The 26,836-nt window shown below is 40.1% G+C and overlaps 1 protein-coding gene across 4 annotated transcripts in view; it reads left to right on the top strand.

Moving 5' to 3' along the window:
• Nucleotides 1-26,233, top strand: part of LOC120051008 (polypeptide N-acetylgalactosaminyltransferase 11-like) — a 62,172-nt gene extending 35,939 nt beyond the window's left edge. For all 4 annotated transcript variants that reach the window (XM_038997580.1, XM_038997579.1, XM_038997577.1 and 1 more), the window contains exons 9-12: nucleotides 3,528-3,746; nucleotides 5,730-5,834; nucleotides 25,281-25,418; nucleotides 25,772-26,233. In XM_038997580.1, coding sequence (XP_038853508.1) covers nucleotides 3,528-3,746; nucleotides 5,730-5,834; nucleotides 25,281-25,418; nucleotides 25,772-25,903 — 594 coding nt within the window. In that variant the 3' untranslated portion in view covers nucleotides 25,904-26,233. The remainder of the gene's footprint in view (nucleotides 1-3,527; nucleotides 3,747-5,729; nucleotides 5,835-25,280; nucleotides 25,419-25,771) is intronic.
• The last annotated feature ends 603 nt before the right edge of the window (nucleotides 26,234-26,836 follow it).

Here is a 26,836-nt window from a genome sequence, read left to right as displayed (position 1 = left end):
TTTATTAGACATAGAGAGTCTGGGAACATCAAACAAGTGGAGGGAAAGGAACCATATTTCGGTAATAGAACCAGTTGAAAATATGCGTTGGTACTTAATGAATATGATGTCAGTTCGGTTGTCATCTGAGACATTATGACTGATGACAGGACGACATAAACTGTATCTGGGAAAGTCTACACATTATAGTTATCAGATTCACATGGAATTGTTGTGCAATTTAAATGAAACTATTTGTGAAAAGATTAAATGTAATTTTAGCTTCCAAATGAGAGAATTGGGTTTTCATAAAATTAGAGCTCTGCTCAATCAGTGGCCCGCCCCTGTGAAGAGACATGGGTTATAAACTATGAAACACACCCTTCTCTCCCTCCACTATATAAGCCCTTGACGAAAATGTAACCTCCTGTTTCGAGGAACATTAGGACGACGGTCCGATGTCAGAAGGGTTCAGATAACTACAGAACGAAGCCAACCTCAGCGTGAGCTTTGGTTGCGAATGGTATGAACTTTGAACTCTTACTCGCTACAGAAGTGATACCTCCTAGCCGTTGAGTTAGCAGCGGCCGCTGTAAACGTGGGCTCGGAGAGGAAGGACAGAGTATCACTACAATGTTTCCCATTCACCACCAGAGACACTCTTCAAAGGACAAAGGACTCTGTTGGGCAACACGGCCTTCCATCTACCACCAACCTATTGAAGCGCAGCGCAGCTCAGAGTAAATATTTATTGCCTTTTCCTTTTCCAAATGGTAAATGGTAATTTAGAATGCATAAGATTCTGTATTTACGATAGAGTAGCTGCCTACGGCCCGATAGAGACATAGCTCACCCTTTGTTCTTCAGTCTTCCCGCTCTTTCACTCAAACCCAACCCCCCTTTCTTTGTGTAACCAGCTGTCATATCTGTTCCTTCCGCTAGGGACGTTTTCCTTTGACATCATTTGTAATCAAGGTATGATTCATTCTGTGTGGTTAGTTAGGTATTTGGTAAATAAATAATTAAACCCAATTTTTGTATTGCTGATTCAACTTGTTAGCCAGGGTTCGTGAAGATAACCAAGAATTTACTTTCTGATGAGACTGAAATAAGGTGACGATTAATATTAACTGCTATTGATGTAAAATATTACTAGATCTTTAAGAGTTTATTCGGAAGATAACTGCTCTATAAATATTATTTTGTGGTGCCTCGACTTTCTAGTTAATTACATTTACATGATTAGCTCAATCAGGTAATATTAATTACAGAGAAAGGATTTTATAGAATAGCATGTCATATCACTTAATCCGGCATAGCCAAAGACACGGCAGTCCTACGACTCTATGTACATAGAGCAGCAGTCTCTAAGGTGCAGGGTAGAGTACCGGGTGGTAGCCGGCTAGTGACAATGTCTAAGGTTCAGGGCAGGTTACTGGGCGGAGGCCAGTTAGTGATGACTGTTTTAAGAGTCTGATGGCCTGAAAATGGAAGCTACACTATTAGTTTAGTTAATGTATCTTACTATCTGCAAACAGCTAGTTTGTATTTTTTGTGGTTAAAATAAATCGTGTTAGCCTCTAATGCTAATCGCTGGGTAGCTAGCTAGCTAAATGTACTTAGTCAGAGCAAACGTAGCTAGCTAATAAAAAATCTAATCAAATGTTATTTGTCACATGCGCCGAATACATCAGGTGTAGACCTTACAGTGAAATGCTTACTTAAAAGCCCTTATTTACCAACAATGCCGTTCAAGAAATATAATTAATAAAATAAACAAGAATAATATTTCCAAAAAAAAGAAGAAAAAAAAAAAAAATAGTAAAATCAAAATCAAAAGGTAACACTAGAAATGTACATAACAATAACGTGGCTATATACAGGGGGTACCGGTACCGAGTCAATGGGTGGGGGTACAGGTTAATCTGACTGCATAGATAATGAACAGCGAGTAGCAGCAGTGTAAAAACAGGGGGTTTGTAAATGTAAATAGTCCAGGTGGCCATTTTGATTAGTTGTTCAGCAGTCTTATGGCTTTTGTGTAGCTGTTAAGGAGCCTTTTGGTCCTAGAATTGGCGCTCCGGTACCACTTGCTGTGCGGTAGCAGAGAGAGCAGTCTATGACTGGAGTCTTTGACCATTTTTTGGGCCTTCCTCTGACACCTCCTAGTATATAGGTTCTGGATGTCAGGAAGCTTGGCCCCAGTGATGTACTGGGCCATATGCCGAGCAGTTGCCATACCAGGCGTTGATGCAACTGGTCAGGAGGCTCTCGATGGTGCAGCTGTAGAACGTTTTGAGGATCTGGGGACCCATGCCAAACCTTCCTGGTAAAATAAAAACACTTAATGTGTTGCCATGCATTGCTCATAAACAATATTTACAAATTGTATTATTCAAATACCGTCAAATGTGGAAAATATTGCGATATGATATTTTGGCCATATCGCCCAGCCCTAGTACACACGATTTGAAATTCAGTCCTAAGTCACTCATTCCATGCTGGTGGCCTGTAATAGGTAATAGCCTAGACTGAAAACCACTGATCTGAAGAAATCACTTTTCACATGTTATTTTTCCCAGAGGCTTCTATTATAGCCCCCAAGCCATCTATGGTCATAAGCAAAGAAAACTTCCAATGGGTTCACCATTTCTTCTAATTACTCTCAGCTCCATGTCTTTATCAGCACAGTGATGTTTGTTCCTTTCCAAGCTACAAAGGAGAGCTATAATTGCTTTCCACGGTCTGAAAATTGCCGATCTAATTGGAAAGTAAGCTAATTGCATTGTGATCTCCCTTTCACACACCTCATCGTCTCACAACGATTGAGTCTGAATTTGCTTTCTCATTTCCCCTCAGTGTGTGGACGGTTATTGTTACCAAACTAAGCAGTGTGCACAGAGGCCTTGACTATTATTAGTTAATACTTAATCATTAGGTCTTGGTGCCTTAGGGGCACATAAGGCATCCACGAGAGTGCCGCTGTTTCCAGGAAGATTATGGATGCTGCCGTGTAGTCTCTCTTCTGTGCTCTTTCCCCAACCTCCATTTGTTTCTTTCCACTTTGAAATGATATACAGTACATTTGAACTAAGAGTGTGATTTCATAAATTGCCATCCCCCACTATGAATTCTTAGTACAGCAGAGTAGTGTTGAAATCTTCCAGAGGGTTAAGATGAGGTTAGGGTTCTGGCTTCTCCATCACCACACTAATCAGAGACTGGGACAGGCTTTTTTCCCACGGAAACAGCTGGCCCAAATCAGGATGTATCAAACAGATTCTCAATCAAGGTAAACATCTTGGTTTTATTATTGCTTAGCCCAATTTGAATCTTACCTCTGAAAGACTTGAGTCTTGCACTACTATTAGCTAGTGGTTTGTATGTTTTAGGTTTATTCAGCTTTTCTGATAATGTTTGTTTACAAACTAACTTTAGTAAACCATGTGCTTTTACAGACAACAGAGATGCAGCTATATTAATTGTGTAATGGCAATTAACGTTTCAATAGCAATCAACCTCACATTTTTTTTGTCCCGTCCAATCAGGAGCAGTACTTCAACCTGAGGCCGGAGCTCCGGGAACGCGCCTACGGTGACATCAGCGAGCGGCAGGCGGTGCGCCAACGGCTGCAGTGCCACTCTTTCAAGTGGTACCTGGACACCATCTACCCCGAGATGCAGGTGGGCTCAACCCACAACAAGCCTCAGCAGCCTGTGTTCGTCAACAAAGGTCTCCGCCGGCCCAAAGTTCTGGAAAGAGGCCGGGTAAGATAGGCCAGCTGGCTAAAAGCCCCGGCCCCTCGTCGCTCTAAACCACTGTAGACTCGCTCTCTCCACTAACCCACTAAAGTAAAGTTGAACTTGTGCTTTATAGCCAATGGTCACATCAACCATAGGAGTTGGCTATACAGCACACTCTGATCTGGAACCAGGCTAGAGCTATGCTACTGTTCACCATAGAAATCGTAATTTCACTTATATTGTACGCTACATCATGCCTCAGAATAACACTGTTCAAACTTCAGCACTTCACTTGCAATTTAGTGTAACAAAAGGAGGCCAATTGGTCTTCTTTTAGCGATACATCACTCTCCACCACCTCCCCGGATTTTGTCTTAAGTAGCTGGGAACTGACAATTTTCTGCCATGAATTTTACACGGTTTGTTTTTAACCAATAGAGCCATGTGTTGTTGACGGTCAACCCTTGCCATAGAGGCCAAAAAATTACGCCTGAAATGGAAAAAGAATGAATGTACTTTCTCAATCTCTTCGATTTAAGCTGTAATATCTTTCACAAGCAAATAGCCCTCTATGATAGATCTATAGTTGTACGTTAAATAAAGTTGCTTGTTAACTGTGAGTGATGCACCTTCAATGTGTATAAACAGCAGCTGCTTCCTGATGGCCAAGAGGTCATCAGAAGTTGTAAACGGTAACAATATCCCACGTTCCTGCACGTGGTTACTTGGGGTTCATATGATAAGGTCAGAAAGCATTTAAGATTGCAACGCAAAAATAGCTGAACAATCTTCAAAAACTGAGGGAAAGCAAAAATAATCAATACAACATTACTACATACTGCACCTTTTAAGTTTTACTTATTGAATGAAATGGAACAAATGCCATATCCAGTCAGCAGGGGGCAATGTGGTGTTGCACAAGTCATTAAGGAGTCCCCAGGTTACAGACACACACCACTTAGAAGCTCAGAACTCAGGAATAGATAAGTTATCCTGCTTCAAAAAGACTAATAGAAAACGAGAGTTATGTATTGCAAGTCAAACAACCAACAGCTCTGCTACATCAGTCTCCCAGAGAGAACATTCATATTCTAGTTAGTCTGGAAGGACAGATCATGCATTCATAGGTGAATTCTTAAAATGCTTGGTTTCTGAAGATATAGAGTTATGGAAATTGGCAAATTTAGCAATGAGGCAGTTGGTGCAAGGCGTTGAGATAATCCCCAAATTGTTTCAAGCGACTTACAGGAGCAATTGGCTTTAAGTGCCTTCCTCAAGGGCACATCAACAGATTTTTCACCTAGTTGGTTCTGGGATATGAACCAGCAACCTTACGGTTATTAGTTCAATGCTCTTAACCACTAGGTTACCTGCCGCCCTAGTGAATGGGTGTTGGTATATAGTGCATTTCAGTGCCATATTCTGGACGTAACTTCACTTGGTATTTATCAGTGTCTTTTTATTTGAGTTTATAGGCATGTTCCTTGTCATATTCTTTGCAGTAGCACTGCGCAGATAATCAGATCTTACATGGCCTGAAGCTGTGTGTAACGTTTCCGGAATTACGTTAATAAAACTCAGTTGCGGAGTCAGGCTACAATAAAAAAATGTATCCAGAGCGACTTACAGTCCTAGTGGGTGGGTGTTGTTTTGGGGCGGCAGGTAGCCTGGTGGTTAGATCGTTGGGCCAGTAACTGAAAGGTTGCTAGATCGAATCCCTGAGCTGACAAGGTAAAAATCTGTCGTTCTACCCCTGAACAAGGCAGTTAACCCATTGTTCCTAGGCTGTCATTGTAAATAAGAATTAGTTCTTAACGGACTTGCCTAGTTAAATAAAGGTAAAAAAATTAAATAAATACAGTAGTGAGTGCATACATTTTCCTAGGGAATCGAACCCTGGTGTTGCATGTGCCATGCTCTACCAACTGAGCCACATGGGACATGAGCTGGAATACAACTAGATGGAGACCTCACCTTCTGACCTCTCCCTTCTCATTTTCTCTTCAGCTGCGGAACCTGCAGGCTGACAAGTGTCTGGTGGCTCAGGGGAGGCCAAGCCAGAAGGGGGGTGCTGTGGTGCTGAGGGCCTGTGACACACACAACCTAGAACAGGTAAACTAATGTCGTGTTCAAAACTGGGAACTCTGAAAAATTGTTTCAAATGGTCGTCCAACTCGGGAACTCGAGTCTCTTTCTAGAGCTCTGACATGAATTCACCTCATATTTTTCAGAGTTCCCAGTTGTCTTGAATGCACCATGGTACTCGACTCTGCTTCGCGTCTCCATCATATGGTCTATGTGACACTGGGACACTGAGTAATTATGTCGGCCTATGATATTCTACAGTGACGTTAGAACCATAACACAAGCCTGGCCTGTTAGGGTTCGTGAACGTGAAATTAGTTCCATTTCATCCCCGTATCCCTAATCTTCCTACTGTATGCTTTCATTTCCTTATTTCAACTGTTTCTGGACACAATTACTTTTGTAAGAGTGTACCTTGGCCACATGGTGAAAGTTCAGTATCTCAAGCTGGATGTACATGAACTGTACCAGTACCTCCTCTCACTCCAGGATCTCATGGTCAGAGATTAGTTTTGTGCACACTTACTGGAAGAGTCATCCATCTTTTCTACATTCAACTGAGAATGACTGTTCCATTAGGTCCTCCACTTTCCTGTGTGTGTAAAAATGGTGCAGAGTGAGTCACTCCCTGTGTGTGTGTGTCGGGTAGAAGTTCAGCAGAGGCTGAAGCTACTGCAGTTCTGCACTGTGACACGCATTCTTTCTCTCCCTCATACGGACCGCTTTCTGTATTCTCTCTTTCCATTTGAACCCCTCCCCCTCTGCGGCACTGAGTCTTCGGGTACACAATGAGGTCAACAACTTCCGCTGTGAACGGTTGTTTGTGAAATTGTCTGCTGACAAGTGAGGAGTGAAATGTTGACATCCAAAAATGAAGTATTATATATTGGGAAGTAGTTTTGTTTTTCATAAATATTGGGAGTATTTAAAGTTGAAATTCTGCCATTTTTCTATTCTGATTTAGTCAAGATCTACATTTCTATTAAATTCCCATAAGGTTATGGTGTTTCTGTAATAGATTAATTTACATTCCTCACTCGGGTCTGTACCACATTTGACCGTCTTGACTTATTCCACATTTTGTTGTATTACAGCCCTAATTCAAAATGAATTAAATATTATTTTTCTCACCCATCTAAAGCAAATCAAATATTGTTTAGCAGATGTTTTTGCGGGTGCAGCGAAATGCTTGTGTTTCCAGCTCCAACAGTGCAGTAATACCTAACAATATACACAACCTAAAAGTTAAATAATGGAATTAAGGAATATTAGGATGAGCAATGTCGGAGTGGCATAGACTAAAATACAGTATATACATATGAAATGAGTAAAGCAAAAATATGTAAACATTATTAAAGTGACTAGTGGTCCATTTATCAAAATGGCAAGTGATTGCAAGTCTATGGGGCAGCAGCCTCTAAGGTACAGGGTTACATAACTGGGTGGAAGACGCCTTGTGATGGATATTTAACAGTCCAATGGCCTTCAGATAGAGGGAAAAAAACAGCTTCTCGGGCCCAGCTACACATATTAAGTGAAAATGTTTGTATACATTTTTGCAAATTAAATACAGAAAGATTTCATTTACCTAAGTATTCACACCCCCTGAGACAATACTAAACTCAGCAAAAAAAGAAACGTCCCTTTTTCAGGACCCTGTCTTTCAAAAATAATTTGTAAAAATCCAAATAACTTCACAGATCTTCATTGTAAAGGGTATAAACAGCCATAAATAATTCATGAACATGCACCTGTGGAACGGTTGTTAAGACACTAACAGGAAGGCAATTAAGGTCAGTTATGAAAACTTAGGACACTAAAGAGGCCTTTCTACTGACTCTGAAAAACACCAAAAGAAAGATGCCCAGGGTCCCTGCTCATCTGCGTGAACGTGCTTTGGGCATGCTGAAAGGAGGCATAAGGACTACAGATGTGGCCAGGGCAATAAATTGCAATGTTCGTACTGTGAGACGCCTAAGACAGGGAGACAGAACAGACAGCGCAGTGTCAGACCACTTGTGACAACACCTGCACAGCTCTGGAGAGAGACGTCATCAGAGCGCTCAACAGGACACTGTACTGTCTACACTCGGTTTGTTGTTTACATTAAATCGATTTTAATCCGAACTAAAGTTTTGTTACTAAGGATTCCACAACGCGGTTATCCTTTACGGCTAGGACTACAAGTTTGTGTTCCTTTTTTTGTTGTTGCGTGGATTCCCGCGAGTGCTAGCTGGCTGTACTACAGACACCTGTCGTCGTCGTGGGAAAGACTCATTGTTATCTTTTCGTAAATCAACTGGCTCTATACTGCAACCAATCTGGATACCAAGGAGATCCTGAGGGAAATCGACAAGTATCAACAGCTTTACGCTATGGAGGAACAACATACTCCTTCGTGGAAAGATCCGACCACCTCACAAAATAACTTTAACCCGCAAAAAAAAGAAAAACAGATTCATCTACAGACACGGACGATTTACTTACTATTGAGGTAGAGGCTAGTGCTCTGACTGGAATCCATGCAACACTGGAAAAGTTGTGTGAGGAGGTAGCAGGGCTGAGGGGGAGTTTGGAGTTCAGCCAGAGTGAAATTCTCAAGCTCCAAAGAGAAAACAAGACACTCTCAACCTAGGTAAAAATCCCCGATTCCAACATGGATTGTCTGCTCAGGGAAAACAGGGTGATGGAGTCGCTATTAGATATACAAAGTTGTAGCATGAGTGAAAATCACTTTTTTCTGGTATTCCTGAGGACGCATCCAATAATCCAGAGGGCGCGATCAGAGAATTTATGAAATCCGCATTGACGCTTCCTATAGAGACTGTAAACAAGGTGGCTTTCCACCGAGTACACAGACTTGGAGCTCAGAGCGACAAGACCAAGGGTCCCCGACCGATCATCGCAAAATTTGAACACTACCAACAAAAGGAGCTGATCAAAAGCAGAGGAAGGGACCAAATTCGGTCTCAATGACCAATTTCCAAAGGAGATAAACGAACGTCGTAAGAGACTGTATCCGGTACAAAGACAACAAAGGATGGATGATGGGCGTGCCTTTATCATTGTGGACAAACTCTTTATAGATGGACAGCTATTCCGAGACAGCTCCATAACACCGTGGCTGTACTAAATTCTACAGGGACTTCAGGTTACGAAAAAAAAAAGGTATGGGAACTGTTTAAAATATCTGAACATTATGAAGTGGATATGAACACACACACATACGGACTTACACACACACCTGATCTCTCTCTTTTCTTTTCTCTCCCTCTCTCTATTGTCCAACTGTTTTATAATTGAATGTGTTTATTGTTTGTCTATCTTTTTTATGTATTTGTCTACAAGTTTATAAATGTTTACAACAAGCAAGGGGATGATATCAAAATAGGGGCATAACATATTGTACAGAATATATTTGTACTGTAGTGAAGCCGTCTCTAGAGTAATGCAAGGTCTCTTTCATGATCATGTGAAACATCAATTGCTATGGAAATGATGGGATGTGTTTTTCAATTATGTTAAAGGTAATTATGATGCAACTATGATGGTGATACGATATGGATCACAATTATGAATATTAAGGCTACATTTACATTTACATTTAAGTCATTTAGCAGACGCTCTTATCCAGAGCGACTTACAAATTGGAAAGTTCATACATATTCATCCTGGTCCCCCCGTGGGGAATGAACCCACAACCCTGGCGTTGCAAGCGCCATGCTCTACCAACTGAGCCACACGGGACTATACGCACTACATGTTACACACAGACACTCAAACATGCAAATTGGCAGAGTTATTATTTATTTGGACATCACACATTATAGTCTTACTCTTATACAGACATCATATACATCAACCTACTCAAATTTGTCTCAATTTTCTAACATCTGTGGCATTGGCAAACAGGCAAGGGAATAAAAAATATATTGCTAGAACCTATTTCTTGAATTCTAAATATCAGACATTTGAAAGCTCTAGTTTTGACCTTCATAATACCTCTGATGGCAGTAACTTTACAAGCACTAATTATGGTACATTTAGCCTGAGAATAGTATCTAGTTATGGTAAGGGGTGAAATAAGTATAGCTAGTTATAATTGTAACGGTTTGGCAGATTATAAAAAAGATCAGTCTTTACACAGGTATCCTGGAAGGATATTGATCTCATCCCGTCAGTAGAGGATGCCTGGATATTTTTTTTAAATGCCTTCCTCACCATCTTGAATAAGCATGCCCCATTCAAGAAATTTAGAACCAGGAACAGATATAGCCCTTGGTTCTCTCCTGACCTGACTGCCCTTAACCAACAGAAAAACATCCTATGGCGTTCTGCATTAGCATCGAACAGCCCCCGTGATATGCAACTTTTCAGGGAAGCTAGAAACCAATATACACAGGCAGTTAGAAAAGCCAAGGCTAGCTTTTTCAAGCAGAAATTTGCTTCCTGCAACACAAACTCAAAAAAGTTCTGGGACACTAATGGAGAATAAGAACACCTCCTCCCAGCTTCCAACTGCACTGAAGATAGGAAACACTGTCACCACCGACAAATCCACTATAATTGAGAATTTCAATAAGCATTTTTCTACGGCTGGCCATGCTTTCCACCTGGCTACCCCTACCCCGGTCAACAGCACTGCCCTCCCCTCTGCTACTCGCCCAAGCCTTCCTAATTTCTCCTTCTCCCAAATCCAGTCAGCTGATGTTCTGAAAGAGATGCAAAATCTGGACCCTTACAAATCAGCCGGGCTAGATAATCTGGACCCTTTCTTTCTAAAACTATCTGCTGAAATTGTTGCCACCCCTATTACTAGCATTTTCAACCTCTCTTTCGTGTCGTCTGAGATTCCCAAAGATTGGAAAGCAGCTGCGGTTATCCCCCTCTTCGAAGGGGGGGACACTCTTGACCCAAACAGCTACAGACCTATATCTATCCTACCCTGCCTTTCTAAGGTCTTCGAAATCCCACCATACCTTCTCCGCTATGCAATCTGGTTTCAGAGCTGGTCATGGGTGCACCTCAGCCACGCTCAAGGTCATAAACGATATCTTAACCGCCATCGATAGGAAACAATACTGTGCAGCCGTATTCATTGACCTGGCCAAGGCTTTTGACTCTGTCAATCACCACATCCTCATCGGCAGACTTGATAGCCTTGGTTTCTCTAATGATTGCCTCGCCTGGTTCACCAACTACTTCTCTGATCGAGTTCAGTGTGTCAAATCGGAGGGTCTGTTGTCCGGACCTCTGGCAGTCTCTATGGGGAGGCCACAGGGTTCAATTCTTGGACCGACTCTCTTCTCTGTATACATCAATGATGTCGCTCTTGCTGCTGGTGAGTCTCTGATCCACCTCTACGCAGACGACACTATTCTGTATACTTCTGGCCCTTCTTTTGACACTGTGTTAACAACCCTCCAGGCGAGCTTCAATGCCATAACTCTCCTTCCGTGGCCTCCAATTGCTCTTAAATACAAGTAAAACAACTTCAACCGATCGCTGCCTGCACCTGCCCGCCTGTCCAACATCACTACTCTGGACGGCTCTGACTTAGAATATGTGGACAACTACAAATACCTAGGTGTCTGGTTAGACTGTAAACTCTCCTTCCAGACTCACATCAAACATCTCCAATCCAAAGTTAAATCTAGAATTGGCTTCCTATTCCGCAACAAAGCATCCTTCACTCATGCTGCCAAACATACCCTTGTAAAACTGACCATCCTACCAATCCTCGACTTCGGTGATGTCATTTACAAAATAGCCTCCAAAACCCTACTCAATAAATTGGATGCTGTCTATCACAGTGCCATCCGTTTTGTCACCAAAGCCCCATATACTACCCACCACTGCGACCTGTACACTCTCGTTGGCTGGCCCTCGCTTCATACTCGTCGCCAAACCCACTGGCTCCAGGTCATCTACAAAACCCTGCTAGGTAAAGTCCCCCCTTATCTCAGCTCGCTGGTCACCATAGCAGCACCTACCTGTAGCACGCGCTCCAGCAGGTATATCTCTCTGGTCACCCCCAAAACCAATTCTTCCTTTGGCCGCCTCTCCTTCCAGTTCTCTGCTGCCAATGACTGGAACGAACTACAAAAATCTCTGAAACTGGAAACACTTATCTCCCTCACTAGCTGTCAGAGCAGCTCATAGATTACTGCACCTGTACATAGCCCATCTATAATTTAGCCCAAACAACTACCTCTTTACCTACTGTATTTATTCATTTATTTTGCTCCTTTGCACCCCATTATTTCTATCTCTACTTTGCACTTTCTTCCACTGCAAACCAACCATTCCAGTGTTTTTTACTTGCTATATTGTATTTACTTCGCCACCATGGCGAAGTAATTTATATATATATTTTGTTTGCCTTCACCTCCCTTATCTCACCTCACTTGCTCACATTGTATATAGACTTATTTTTCACTGTATTATTGACTGTATGTTTGTTTTACTCCATGTGTAACTATGTGTTGTTGTATGTGTCGAACTGCTTTGCTTTATCTTGGCCAGGTCGCAATTGTAAATGAGAACGTGTTCTCAATTTGCCTACCTGGTTAAATAAAGGTGAAATAAATAAATAAATAAACATAGAAAAAAGAAAAGGAATATAACATATACTGTTTACAGGAAACTCACTCTACATCCTTAGATGAAGTTGCATGGAAAAAGGAATGGGGTGGTGAAATAATTTTCTGTCATGGACAAAGGAACTCAAAGGGTGTGATGATATTAATAAACAAAAATTTCAAATCTGAATGAGCAAATAATCAGGAATGATTCGCAAGGAATGTGGGTTCTTTTGAATATGAAAGTGGACGAAAAAGAAATTTGGCTCATTCATCTATATGGTCCAAATCAGGATGATCCACACTTCTTCGAAAACATTTATACCAATTTATTGAACTTACAGGCAACAAATGATCTAATCATTATGGTAGGAGACTATAACACAGTTTTAAGTACCTCAATGGACCGTAAAGGTAATGACTATACAAACTATCATCACTGTGCCCTTAACCTGTTTGGGCTGTAGGGGGAGTATTGAGTAGCCAGATAAAAGGTGCCCATTTCAAACGGCCTCGTACTCAATTCTTGCTCCTACAATATGCATATTATTATTACTATTGGATAGAAAACACTCTCTAGTTTCTAAAACCATTTGAATTATGTCTGTGCGTGAAACAGAACTGGACTTAGAGCAATTTCCCTATGTGGAGTTGAGAATGCAGATTTTTCCAACCTGTTCTCAGACCTGTGTATAACTTTGCCTGTCTTCTATTGGTTGAGATGCACTGCATACGCTTTCCCCTGGGTGTCAGCGAATAGAGGGCCTTGAAATGGAGTCTCTACGCAGATCAGAAAGTCTAAATTGATTGGAATCGATGTGTCCCTCCGTTTGCTTCTTCGCGCTGACGCACTGAGGACCTTGGCATGTCGTTTTAGAAGCTCCCGTTTTAGCTTCTAGTTATATCCGGCTCTGTTTTTATTCGATATAGGCTTTAAAGACATCAATCTTGTTATTTTGAACCGAATTATATCAGTTTATGTCAGTATATTGCGATTTTCGGGTATTTATTTTCTTGGCGCTGTAGGAAGTTGGGTATCTCTGGCCCACATGGCTAATGTTTACTGCTAATTGCAACGTGGAAGACGACATTCTACAACCTAGCAACGATTATTTTGGACAAAGGACACCTATCCCAAGATTCTGATGGGAGGTCATCAAAAAGTAAGAACTATTTATGCTGATAATTCATTGTTCTGTTGAAAAAAGTCAAATGCATAAGACACCATTACTTGCAGTGTAGCCTTGCTTTATCGCACCCGGTATTGCGCAGTAACGTTAATTTTAAAAATGTAATTCAGCGATTGCATTAAGAACTAATTTGTCTTTCAATTGCTGTCCAACCTGTATTTTTTTTTGTCAAGTTTATGAATAGTTTTCGATAAGAATAGGCGCCTTTCCAAGATGGCGCCGGACAGATTGCTTGAGTATTTGGACACTATTGTCATTGTATAAGCACGATTTGTGCCGCTAAATATGCACATTTTCGAACAAACTCTATATGCATTGTGTAATATGATGTTACAGGACTGTCATCTGAAGAATTCTGAGAAGGTTAGTGAAAAAATTAATATATTTTGGTGGTTTATACGTTATCGCTCTTTTTGCCTTGAATCAATGCTGGGGTGATGTTTGCACATGTGCTAGGCTAATATAACGCTATATTGTGTTTTCGCTGTAAAACACTTAGAAAATCTGAAATATTGTCTGGATTCACAAGATCTGTGTCTTTCAATTGCTGTACGCTGTGTATTTTTAAGAAATGTTTTATGATGAGTAATTAGGTAATACACGTTGCTTTCTGTAGTTATTCTAGTCGCTTTGGTGAGATTTGTGATGGTGGCTGCAATGGTAAACTATGATTTATACCTGAAATATGCAAATTTTTCTAACAAAACATATGCTATACAATAAATATGTTATCAGACTGTCATCTGATGAAGTTGTTTCTTGGTTAGTGGCTATTTATATCTTTATTTGGTCGAATTTGTGATAGCTACTGATGGAGTAAAAAACTGATGGAGTAAAAAAAGTGGTGTCTTTTGCTAACGTGGTTAGCTAATAGATTTACATATTGTGTCTTCCCTGTAAAACATTTTAAAAATCGGACATGTTGGCTGGATTCACAAGATGTGTACCTTTCATATGCTGTATTGGACTTGTTAATGTGTGAAAGTTAAATATTTAAAAAAATATATCTTTTGAATTTCGCGCCCTGCACTTTGAGCTGGCTGTTGTCATAAGTGTACCGGTGTCGGGCTGCAGCCATAAGAAGTTAAAACTTCTTAGGGCTGCAATCCCGTTAACGGGATCGATATGACAACAGCCAGTGAAAGTGCAGGGCGCCAAATTCAAACAACAGAAATCTCATAATTAAAATTCATCAAGCATACAAGTATTTCACACCATTTTAAAGATACACTTCTTGTTAATCCCACCACAGTGTCCGACTTTCAAAAAGGCTTTACAGCGAAAGCACCACAAACGATTGTTAGGTCACCGCAAAATCACAGAAAAACAGCCATTTTTCCAGCCAAAGACAGGAGTCACAAAAAGCAGAAATAGAGATAAAATGAATCACTAACCTTTGATGATCTTCATCAGATGACACTCATAGGACTTCATGTTACACAATACATATATGTTTTGTTCGATAAAGTTCCAAAAACCTCAGTTTACATTGGCGCCATGTTCAGAAATGCCTCCAAAATATCCGGAGAAATTGCAGAGAGCCACATCAAATAACAGAAATACTCATCATAAACTTTGATGAAAGATACATGTTTTACATAGAATTAAAGATAATTTCGTCCTTAATGCAACCGCTGTGTCAGATTTAAAAAAAAACTTTACGGCAAAAGCACAATATTCAATCATCTGAAAAGAGCGTTCAGCCACAAAAGGAAGCCATACAGTTACCCGCCAAATTGTGGAGTCAACAAAAATCATAAATAGCATTATAAATCTTCGCTGATCTTCGTCGGAATGCACTCCCAGGACTCCCACTTCCACAATAAATGTTTGTTTTGTTCGGTAATGTCCATCATTTATGTCCAAATAGCTATTTTTGTTAGCGTGTTTGGTAAACAAATCCAAAGTCACGAAGCGCGTTCACTAAAAGCAGACGAAATGTCAAAAAGTTCCATAACAGTCAGTAGAAACATGAGACTTAATCAAGCTAGTCATCTTGACTACTTTCTTGTCTCTTTCTCTCTTGCATCAAAGGTTAAAAAAGTTTTAATAGGAGACAGAATGCGATCGGATCATCATCTAATTGGCATTCACATAACTTCTAGATTTTCCACGTGGACGGAGATATTGGAAATTGAATTAAAGTTTACTGGAGGACAACTTATTTTTAGCTAAGACAAAATAACTCAGCAAATCCCCTTATTGTTTGGGATACCTTTAAATGTACCTTCAGGGGTCATTCAATTCAATATTCATCAATAATAAAAAGCAGTATCTGGATAAAGTAACAAGACTAACAAGGGAAATCCATGAACTAATAGTACAGGTAGATAGCAATAAAAATGATACTACAGAGATACAAAATAAGTTAGAGGAAAACAAAAAGAACTTGAGGAACTTATTCAAGAAAGATCTAATTTAATCTATTACAAAAATAAAGCACTAATATAATCTATTACAAAAATAAAGCAAACTGGATGGAATATGGAGAAAAATGCACAAAATTCTTCCTGAATCTCCAATACAGGAATGCTAACAAAAAGAATTTGCAGAAACTCGTTACTGAAGACTGAGTCATCTATGATTCTCCGAATTATATTTTAAAAGAGGAAGCTAATTATTTTCTTATCCTCTCCCACTGAATGAAGATTACGGTAAGGAATTCTTTCCAAATAATATACAAATAATAGAAAATGAACAAATGTACAGAAAGATCAGTGTGAAGGCCAAATTTAGAGGAATAACTTTTTGAGGCTATTAAATCCTTTCAGTCTGGAAAAACCCCAGGGCTAGTATTTTTTGATCTACTAAAAGCTCCATTGTTAGATTGTTTTAACTACTCCTATAGAAATGGTAGTCTGTCAGGTACATATAAAGATCCGATCTAAAAAACTGGAGGCCCCTTACAATTCAATGTTGTGATGCAAAATGCATAGCACTCAGAATTAAAAGGGTTTTTACCAGGTATTGTTCATCCTGATCCGACAGGTGTTTTACATGGACGATACATTGGAGATAAATATACAACAACTACTAGAAATAATAGAACATCATGAAACATATAAGAAGCCAGGAATGGTATTTATAGCGGATTTTGAAAAGGCATTTGATCAAGTAATACAGGATTTTATTTATAAATGCCTGGATTTTTTCAATATGGGTAAAAATTTTGTATAGCGACCCCAGGTGTAAAGTAGTAAATAATGGCTACTCTCTACAGAGAGTTTTGAATTGTCAAGAGGAGTTAAAAAAGGGTGTCCGCTGTCACCATATCTATTCGGTATGGCCATCGAAATGCTAGCTATTCAAATCAGATCCAATAACAACATTAGAGGATTAGAAATCCAAGGCGTCCATGTATGCCGATGACTCAAGTTTTATGTTAAGTCCGCAAGCTACATCCCTGCAATGTCTCATTAAAGATCTAGATAACTTTTCTGTACTCTCTGGACTAAAACCTAATTATGATAAGTGTACAATATTACGTATTGGATCCTTAAAAAACGTCTTATGGCTGAAGGGGCAGTATTGAGTAGCTTGGATGAAAGGTGCACAGAGTAAACGGCCTGCTCCTATGTCATAGTTGCTAATATATGCATATTATATTATAGACAGAAAACACTCTGAAGTTTCTAAAACTGTTTGAATTAAGTCTGTGAGTATAACAGAACTCATATGGCAGGCAAAAACCTGAGAAGTTCCACTTCCTGTTTGGATATTTTCTGGGGGTCTCATTGAAAATACAGAGAGATATGGATGGGTTTTCACTTCCTACGGCTTCCACTAGATGTCAATAGAACTTAGTCTGATGACTCTCTTATGTGAAGGGGGGCTGAAGGAGACAGGAATGAGTAATCACTTCCATGAGGTGCCCACGCATTGAACTGGCGCGTTCACGTGAGAGTGAGCTCCGTTCCATCGGTCAATTGAAGTCGATGTAATTCTCCGGTTGGAACGTTATTCAAGATGTATGTTAACAACATTCTAAAAATTGATTCAGTACATCGTTTGACATGTTTCTACTGACTGTAATGGAACTTTTGGACATTTCGTCACGTTATAGTGGACGCGCTTTGAGACTTTGATTAGGGAGTTTGGTAAACAATTCGAACGTAGCTAATTGGACATAAATAACGGACATTATCGAACAAATCAAGCATTTATTGTGGACCTGGGATTCCTAGGACTGCATTCTGATGAAGTTCATCAAAGGTAAGGAAACATTTATCATGTATTTTCTGGTTTCTGTTGACCCCCACATGGCGGCTAATTTGGCTATTGTTCTGAGCTCCGTCTCAGATTATTGCATGGTTTATTTTTCCGTAATTAAAAAAAAAAAATCTGACACAGCGGTTGCATTAAGGAGAGGTATATCTATAATTCCATGTGTATAACTTGTATTATCATCTACATTTATGATGAGTATTTCTGTTGAATCACTTGATGTTTTTGCAACTAGTGAATCTAACGCGCCAATGTAAACTCAGATTTTTTTATATAAATATGAACTTTATCAAACAAAACAGGCATGTATTGTATAACATGAAGTCCTATGAGTGTCATCTGATGAAGATAATCAAAGGTTAGTGATTAATTTTATCTCTTTCTGTTTTTTTGTGAAAGCTATCTTTCGCTGGAAAAATGGCTGTGCTTATTGTGGTTTTGTGGTGACCTAACATAATCGTTTGTAGTGCTTTCGCTGAAAAGCCTATTTGAAATCGGACACTTTGGTGGGATTAACAACAAGATTACCTTTAAAATGATTTAAGACAAATCTATGTCTGAGGAATTTTAATTATGAGATTTCTGTTTTTTGAATTTGGCGCCATGCACTGTCACTAGCTGTTATCATATCATCCCGGTGACGGGATTGCAGCCATAAGAAGTAAAAAAAAAAAAAAAAATACAACTTTTACATTACCTTGCAGTTTACCTATAAATGGGCTGATGGTGAAGTAGACATACTTGGTATTCATATCACAAAATATATAAATAAGCTCTCCACAATGAATTTCAATAGAAAACTTGTAAAAATAGACAAGATCCTGCAACCAAGGAGAGTTAAATACCTGTCTATTTATGGAAAAATTGCCCTGATTAATCCTTAGTCATATCTGTTTACTCACTTACTTATGGCACTGCCTACTCCTGATGATTTGTTTTTCAAATCATATGAGCAAAAAATATTTTGCTTTATCTGGGACGCTAAACCAGACAAAATAAAACGAGCCTATCTATATAATGAATATGAACTGGGTGGGTTGAGATTATTAAATATAAAAGTACTAAACCTCTCTAAAAGCTTAACTCATTCAAAAGTTTTATTTGAAACCTAAATGGTTCTCAAGTAGATTAATAAGAAAAGCGCATCCATTGTTTAAAAATTGTTTTTTTGCCTTTGTGCAGATTGCCATGTCTCATTTTCGATTAATTGAAAATGATACTTTTTTCGAACAAGCATTGCAGAGCTGGCTACAATTTCAATTTCATCACCCTGAAAAGATAGAACAAATATTATGGCTTAACTCAAATGTGCTGGTTGATAAAATACCTGTATTTATGGGAAAGATGTTTGAAAAGGGTATTTTGTTCTTAAATGGTATTGTAAATTGTAATGGTAGAGTCATGGAGTTATCAGAATTGTACGGGAAGGTCTGCTCAATCCAAGAGTACAACCAATTGATTACAACATTGCCCCAAAAATGGAGGAGGCGGGTGGCAGCGGGAGGAGGTAGGGAACTGGTCTGTCTGCCCAATATAAAGGATCAAAACTGGCGGAGGAATAAAAATAGCATAAATAGTAAAGTATACCAGTTTCATTTGAGGACCAGGATGTTGACAACTGTGCCATACAGATTGCAAAATAGTTGGGAAGAGATTTTTGATGTACCGATTCCATGGTACAGGGTGTATGAGTTGATATATAAAACAATGCAAGATTGAAGACTTCGTTCTTTTCAGCTAAAATTATTATATAGAATTCTTGTGGCATAAAATCATCTAAGCTCTGCAGATTTTGTTGTGAGGATACAGAATCAATAGACCATTTTATTTTGGTATTGCCCTCAGGTAGCCTGTTTCTGGTCTCAGGTTCAGGAATGGCTGAAAATGCATAGCATTGATCTAAAATTGACCCTAGAAATAGTACTGTTAGGAGATTTGGAGAGACCGGGTCAGTCAATTACTAATATACTAATACTCTTAGTAAAAGTATTTATCTAAAACACTTAATCTGTAGATTCTATTCGATTAGATAGATTGAAATTGTATGTTAAACATCATAGCATAGTTGAAAGATATGTGTTGCGTAGAATCACGAAGTGGGTGGCCAGCAGAGATAGATGGGATGGGCTGAGGGGTGGTATGTGCAATTGGAGACAAGTGGGAGTGGAGTTGCTGTGTGAGAGAGAGGATGGTCAAAAGATAAAGGGAAAAAAAGTACATTTGAATGACACTAAGTGGCAGTGTTTTTACAACTAATGCCGATGCCATGCAGGTGTTTGTACACATGCATATACATACCCTCTCATTCAAATAAACACAAATAAGAACACACACATTCATGTAATAGTGCCAGACATGCACACAAACATATAAAGTAGGCATTGCTGTTATGATTTCAGTTGTCCTTGATGTCCTTTTTTTTTTTTATTATTATAATTTTTTATTATGTTTTTGCATTGTTGTTTGTTGTGTTCTTCTGTCTTTTCCTTTTTTCTCTTTAGTTCATTCTCTTGGTTGTTGGTGCATTGGGGGGTTCTTGGGGGTGGGGAATGGAATTAATTTTAGTCTTTCATTTTTTTCTTCCGGGGGGGGGGGCTGTGGAAGGGGTCTTGAATGGTTGAGGGACAGCTATTGGTGAACTGTGGGGGGGATCTTGGAGGGTTTGGGTTTCACAAGGTTGTGATCATGAAAAAGGAAACTGACATTTTATATCACTATCATGCACACGCACTCTCACACATAAGGATGGCTCTGTTGCGGAAAGACTGATGCATGTTTGATAGTGTCTTGATGCTGTATTGTTTGTCCTTCATGTTCTAATACTTTAATGTTACCCCTTGTGTTTTTTGTAATAAATAAATAAAAATGTTAAAAAATAAATAAATAAATCACCTGCACATGATCGGTACAGCCGAACATCACACCTGCGGGACAGGTACAGGATGGCAACAACAACTGCCCGAGTTACACCAGGAATGCACAATCCCTCCATCAGTGCTCAGACTGTCCGCAATAGGATGAGAGAGGCTGGACTGAGGGCTTGTAGGCCTGTTGTAAGGCAGGTCCTCACCAGACATCACCGGCAACAATGTTGCCTATGGGCACAAACCCATCGTCGCTGGACCAGACAGGACTGGCAAAAAGTGCTCTTCACGGACGAGTCGCGGTTTTGTCTCACCAGGGGTGATTGTCGGATTAGCGTTTATCGTCGAAGGAATGAGCGTTACACCGAGGCCTGTACTCTGGAGTGGGATTGACTTGGAGGTGGAGGGTCCGTCATAGCATCATCGGACTGCGCTTGTTGTCATTGCAGGCAATCTCAACGTTGTGCGTTACAGGGAAGACATCATCCTCCCTCATTTAGTACCTCTCCAGCATGACAATGCCACCAGCTATACTGCTCGTTCTGTGCGTGATTTCCTGCAAGACAGGAATGTCAGTGTTCTGCCATGGTCAGCTAAGAGCTCAGATCTCAATCCCATTGAGCACGTCTGGGACCTGTTGGATCGGAGGGTGAGGGCTAGGGCCATTCCCCCCAGAAATGTCCGGGAACTTGCAGGTGCCTTGGTGGAAGAGTGGGGTAACATCTCACAGCAAAACTGATAAATCTGGTGCAGTCCATGAGGAGGAGATGCAGTACTTAATGCAACTGGTGGCCACAACAGATACTGACTGTTACTTTTGATCCCCCCCCCCCCCCCTTTGTTCAGGGACACATTATTCCATTTCTGTTAGTCACTTGTCTGTGGAACTTGTTCAGTTTGTCTTGAATTATGTTCATACAAATATTTACACATGTTAAGTTTGCTGAAAATAAACAGCTGACAGTGAGGACATTTTCTTTTGCTGAGTTTATGTAGAAGCACTTTTGGCAGCGATAACAGCGGAGTCTATCTGGGTAAACCTGGATTGTACAATATTTGCACATTCTCTATTTTAAATTCTTCAAGCTCTGTCAAGTTGATCATCGCTAGACTGCCATTTGCAGGTTTTCCCATAGATTTTCATACAGATCAGTCAAAACTGTAATTCAGGAACAGCTCTTTTTGGTAGTCGGAAGTTTACATATGCCAAATACATTTAAACTCAGTTTTTCACAATTCCTGACATTGAAATCCTAGTGAAAATTCCCTGTCTTAGGTCAGTTAGGATCAACACTTCATTTTAAGAATGTGAAATGTCAGAATAATAGTAGAGAATGATTTATTTATTTCATCACATTCCCAGTGGGTCAGAAGTTTACATGCACTCAATTAGTATTTGGTAACATTGCCTTTACATTGTTTCACTTGGGTCAAACGTTTCGGGTAGCCTTCCACAATAAGTTGGGTGATTTTTGGCCCATTCCCCCTAACAGAGCTGGTGTAACTGCGTCATGTTTGTAGGCCTCCTTGCTCGCACACACTTTTTCAGTACTGCCCACACATTTTCTTCAGGATTGAGGTCCGGGCTTTGTGATGGCCACTCCAATACCTTGACTTTGTTGTCGTTAAGCCATTTTGCCACAACTTTGGAAGTATGCTTGGGGTCATTGTCCATTTGGAAGACCCATTTGCGACTAAGCTTTAACTTCCTGACTGATGTCTTGAGATGTTGCTTCAATATATCCACAATTTTCTTTCTCATGATGCCATCTATTTTGTGAAGTGCACCAGTCCCTCCTGCAGCAAAGCCCACAATATGATGCTGCCAACCCGTGCTTCACAGCTGGGATGGTGTTCTTCAGCTTGCAAGCCTCCCCCTTTTTTCTCCAAACATATTGGCCATATTGGTCATTATGGCCAAACAGTTCTATTTTTGTTTCATCACATTTCTCCAAAAAGTACAATATTTGTCCCCATGTGCAGTTGCAAACCATAGTCTGGCTTTTTATGGCGGTTTTGGAGCAGTGCCGCCTTCCTTGCTGAGCGGCCTTTCAGGTTATGTTGATATAGGACTCGTTTTAGTGTGGATATAGATGCTTTTGTATCTGTTTCCTCCAGCATCTTCACAAGGTCCTTTGCTGTTGTTCTGGGATTGATTTGCACTTTTCGCACCAAAGTACGTTCATCTCTAGGAGACAGAACGCGTCTCCTTCCTGAGCGGTATGATGGCTGTGTGGTCCCATGGTGTTTATACTTGCGTACTTTTGTTTGTATAGATGAACGTGGTACCTACAGGCGTTTGGCAATTGCTCCCAAGGATGAACCAGACCCGTGGAGGTCTACCATTTTCTTTCTGAGGTCTTGGCTGATTTCTTTTGATTTTTCCATGATGTCAAGCAAATGGCACTGAGTTTGAAGGAAGGCCTTGAAAAACATCCACAGGTACACCTCCAATTGACTCAAATGATGTCAATTAGCCTATCAGAAGCTTCTAAAGCCATGACATCATTTTCTGGAATTTTACAAGCTGTTTAACTTCTTATGGCTGCATCCCGCTACCGGGATCGATATGATAACAGCCAGTGAAAGTGCAGGGCGCCAAATTCAAACAGAAATATCATAATTAAAATTCCTCAAACATTCATGTGTCTTATATCATTTTAAAGGTAATCTTGTTGTTAATCCCACCAAAGTGTCCGATTTCAAATATGCTTTTCAGCGAAAGCACTACAAACGATTGTTAGGTCACCATCAAACCACAATAAGCACAGCCATTTTTCCAGCGAAAGATAGCAGTCAGAAAAAGCAGAAAGAGATAAAATGAATCACTAACCTTTGATTATCTTCATCAGATGACACATAGGGCTTCATGTTACACAATACATGCATGTTTTGTTTGATAAAGTTCATATTTATAACAAAAAATCTGAGTTTACATTGGCGCGTTACATTCACTAGTTCCAAAAACATCAAGTGATTTTGCATAGCCACATCGTTTCAACAGAAATACTCAAGCAAATCATGCAATAATCTGAGACGGAGCTCAGAACAATAGCCAAATTAGCCGCCATGTTGGGGTCAACAGAAACCAGAAAATACATCATAAATGTTTCCTTACCTTTGATGAACTTCATCAGAATGCAGTCCTAGGAATCCCAGGTCCACAATAAATGCTTGATTTGTTCGATAATGTCCGTTATTTATGTCCAATTAGCTACTTTGGTTAGCGCTTTTGGTAAACAATTCCAAAGTCACAAATCGCGTCCACTATAACGTGACAATGTCCAAAAGTTCCGTAACAGTCAGTAGAAACATGTCAAACGATGTACTGAATCAATCTTTAGAATGTTGTTAACATACATCTTGAATAACGTTCCAACCGGAGAATTAGATTGACTTCAGAAGAGCAGTGGAACGGAGGTCCTCCTCATATGTGAACGCATGGTCAGCTCGTGGCAGACCTGACTAATTCCTGTCTCCTTCGGCCCCCCTTCACATTAGTCATCAGACAAAGTTCTATTGACTGTTGACATCTAGTGGAAGCCGTAGGAAGTGAAAACTCATCAATATCTCGCTGTAATTTCAATGAGAGCTTGGTTGAATATCTGCCACCTCAGAAAAAATTCAAACAGGAAGTGGAACTTCTCAGGTTTTTCACAGACATAATTCAAACAGTTTTAGAAACTTCAGAGTGTTTTCTATCCAATACGAATAATAAATATGCATATATTAGCAACTGGGACTGAGGAGCAGGCAGTTTACTATCGGCACCTCTGTACACCTTTCATCCAAGCTACTCAATACTGCCCCTGCAGCCATAAGAAGTTAAAGGCACAGTCAACTTGTGACCCACTGGAATACAGTGAATTAATCTGTCTGTAAACAATTGTTGGAAAAATGACTTGTGTCATGCACAAAGACTTGCCAAAACTATAGTTTGTTAACAAGAAATTTGTGGAGTGGTTGAAAAATGACTTTTAATGACTCCAACCTAAGTGTATGTAAACTGCCGACTTCAACTGTAGATTTGGCCTTGTTTTTAAGGTTATTGTTCTGCTGTGAAAGGTGAATTAATCTCCCAGTGTCTGGTGGAAAGCAGACTGAACCAGGTTTTCCCCTAAGATTTTGCCTATGCTTGAAAATATGGAGTAGATTATTATTTTTTTGTATAGGCGCCCTTCTTTGCGAGGCATTGGAAAACCTCCCTGGTCTTTGTGGTTGAATCTGTGTTTGAAATTCACTGAGGGACCTTACAGATAATTGTATGGGTGGGGTACAGAAATGAGGTAGTCATTAAGAAATTATACTCAACACTATTATTGCACACAGTGAGTCCATGCAACTTGTTAATCAAATGTTTACTCCTAGGCTTTTTTAGGCTAACAAAGGGGTTGAATAGTTTTGGTTAACATTTTGAAAAATATAATTCCACTTTGACATGGGATTTTGTGTGTGTCACTGGCCTACACAATCTAAATTTGGGCTGTAATGCAACAAAATGCGGGTGAATACTTTTTTTAGGCGCTGTACAGTATAGAATTTTAACTGTACACTAGATAATCCATCGGCCTTTCTTTTTCACTCACCCACTTTTTCTGCCCCTCCCTCCCTTAGGAGTGGGCCTATGATGAGGAGCACGAGTTGATCCTGACTGGCCTGCTGTGTCTGGACATGTCCGAAATCCGCTCGTCTGACCCGCCCCGTCTCATGAAGTGTCACGGCTCAGGAGGCTCCCAGCAGTGGACCCTGGGGGTGAGTTAACTAGACCCCCTGCCCTCACTCAACCACACTGTTGCTGAATCAAATTGTCCCCATATCTGTATAGACAGATAAGACTATAGTAATGACTGCTACCACCACCAGACCAGTACTAATACTACAGTATTACTGTGGTTTTTATACTGGCTGGTACCACGGGGCATCATGATGATGGCAAGAAGGGCAACTTCTACTCGACCACCACCAGTTGGCTCTGGGCTAACCTTTTTATTAGGTACAGTAATGCTGTGTTGGAATCAGTAGAAAATCCTTATATAAAGTCTCCAATGGCTCTCCCTCCATTCTCTATGTAACACATGGCCCCCTCTTTCTCCAACCATCTCCAGAAGAGCAACCGGCTATATCAAGTCTCAGTGGGCCAATGCCTGGCCGTGGTCGACACAATCAGCCCCAAGGGATACGTTGCCATGGCGATCTGTGATGGCTCTCAGTCCCAGCAGTGGCAGTTGGAGGGCTGATGTTGATACGCCGCGACTAGTAACGTTCCAGACATTGACTGCCCCCCTCTGGATGGAGGGGGGAATACTGCACGCTGCTGCTGTGACAAGGAAAGGGGGATGGAACTAATTATACGGACTGTGTTCTTAGAGAATGAATGCTGTTTGTCTTCAGAACTGGTTCCAGCCTCCCTGAAGTGCACAGAGTGAGTACACTGTAGTCTCAACCGCATTTGTATGACTTCCCCTCTTGGAAATTAGTACTCCATTTTCCCCCCTGAGAACAATTCCTTGTCATATGTGTTAGAATGTGTCATGCAAATGATTTAAAAAAAAAAAAAAAAAAAAAAAGTACAATCATGTTTAAATGAATTTTATCCAATTTGCACAGCAGTCTTGCATTAGACAATTAATATTGTGTAAGTCCCAAAAAGGTGTTAACTAAGAACTTTGGACTACCGGTATTAGGACCCTGGTTTTAGTGTAATTTTATTCTGTACTTATTACAATCTGTTATTAGTGTGGAATTGGCAGCGTTTTAACTACTTTTCAGATATGAAACAGACAACTTCATAAAGGTTTATGACTTAAAATTCCATGACGTACAGTAAGCCATTGTTGGCAGAATAGCTGGATGCAGTTCAATATAATTCACCAATACCAGAAATATTGCTATCAGATTGTAAATCACAGCTGGCCTGCTACACTATAGTTTGCTGCATCCACCCAATCAGGATGCACTGTTTTAGTTTCAATGACTCAATATTTTGGACAAAAATAACTAAGGCTGGGAATGTCAATACAATCAAACTAGCAATGATCAGAAGTCAGTCATAACGTGGCTAATAGGCTAGAGTATCTATTTATTTAGCAAGCTAAAAACACGGAGCCTACCATTGGGAAGATGTCATGCCATTGGAGGAGTGGGTGAGTGACCCATTGTTGCCATGTTTG

Source organism: Salvelinus namaycush, chromosome 7 (genome assembly GCF_016432855.1).
Source record: "Salvelinus namaycush isolate Seneca chromosome 7, SaNama_1.0, whole genome shotgun sequence".
NCBI classification, from domain to species: Eukaryota; Metazoa; Chordata; class Actinopteri; order Salmoniformes; family Salmonidae; genus Salvelinus; species Salvelinus namaycush.
The sequence above is the reverse complement of the archived record's forward strand: the minus strand, read 5'-3'. Positions and strand labels throughout refer to the sequence as shown.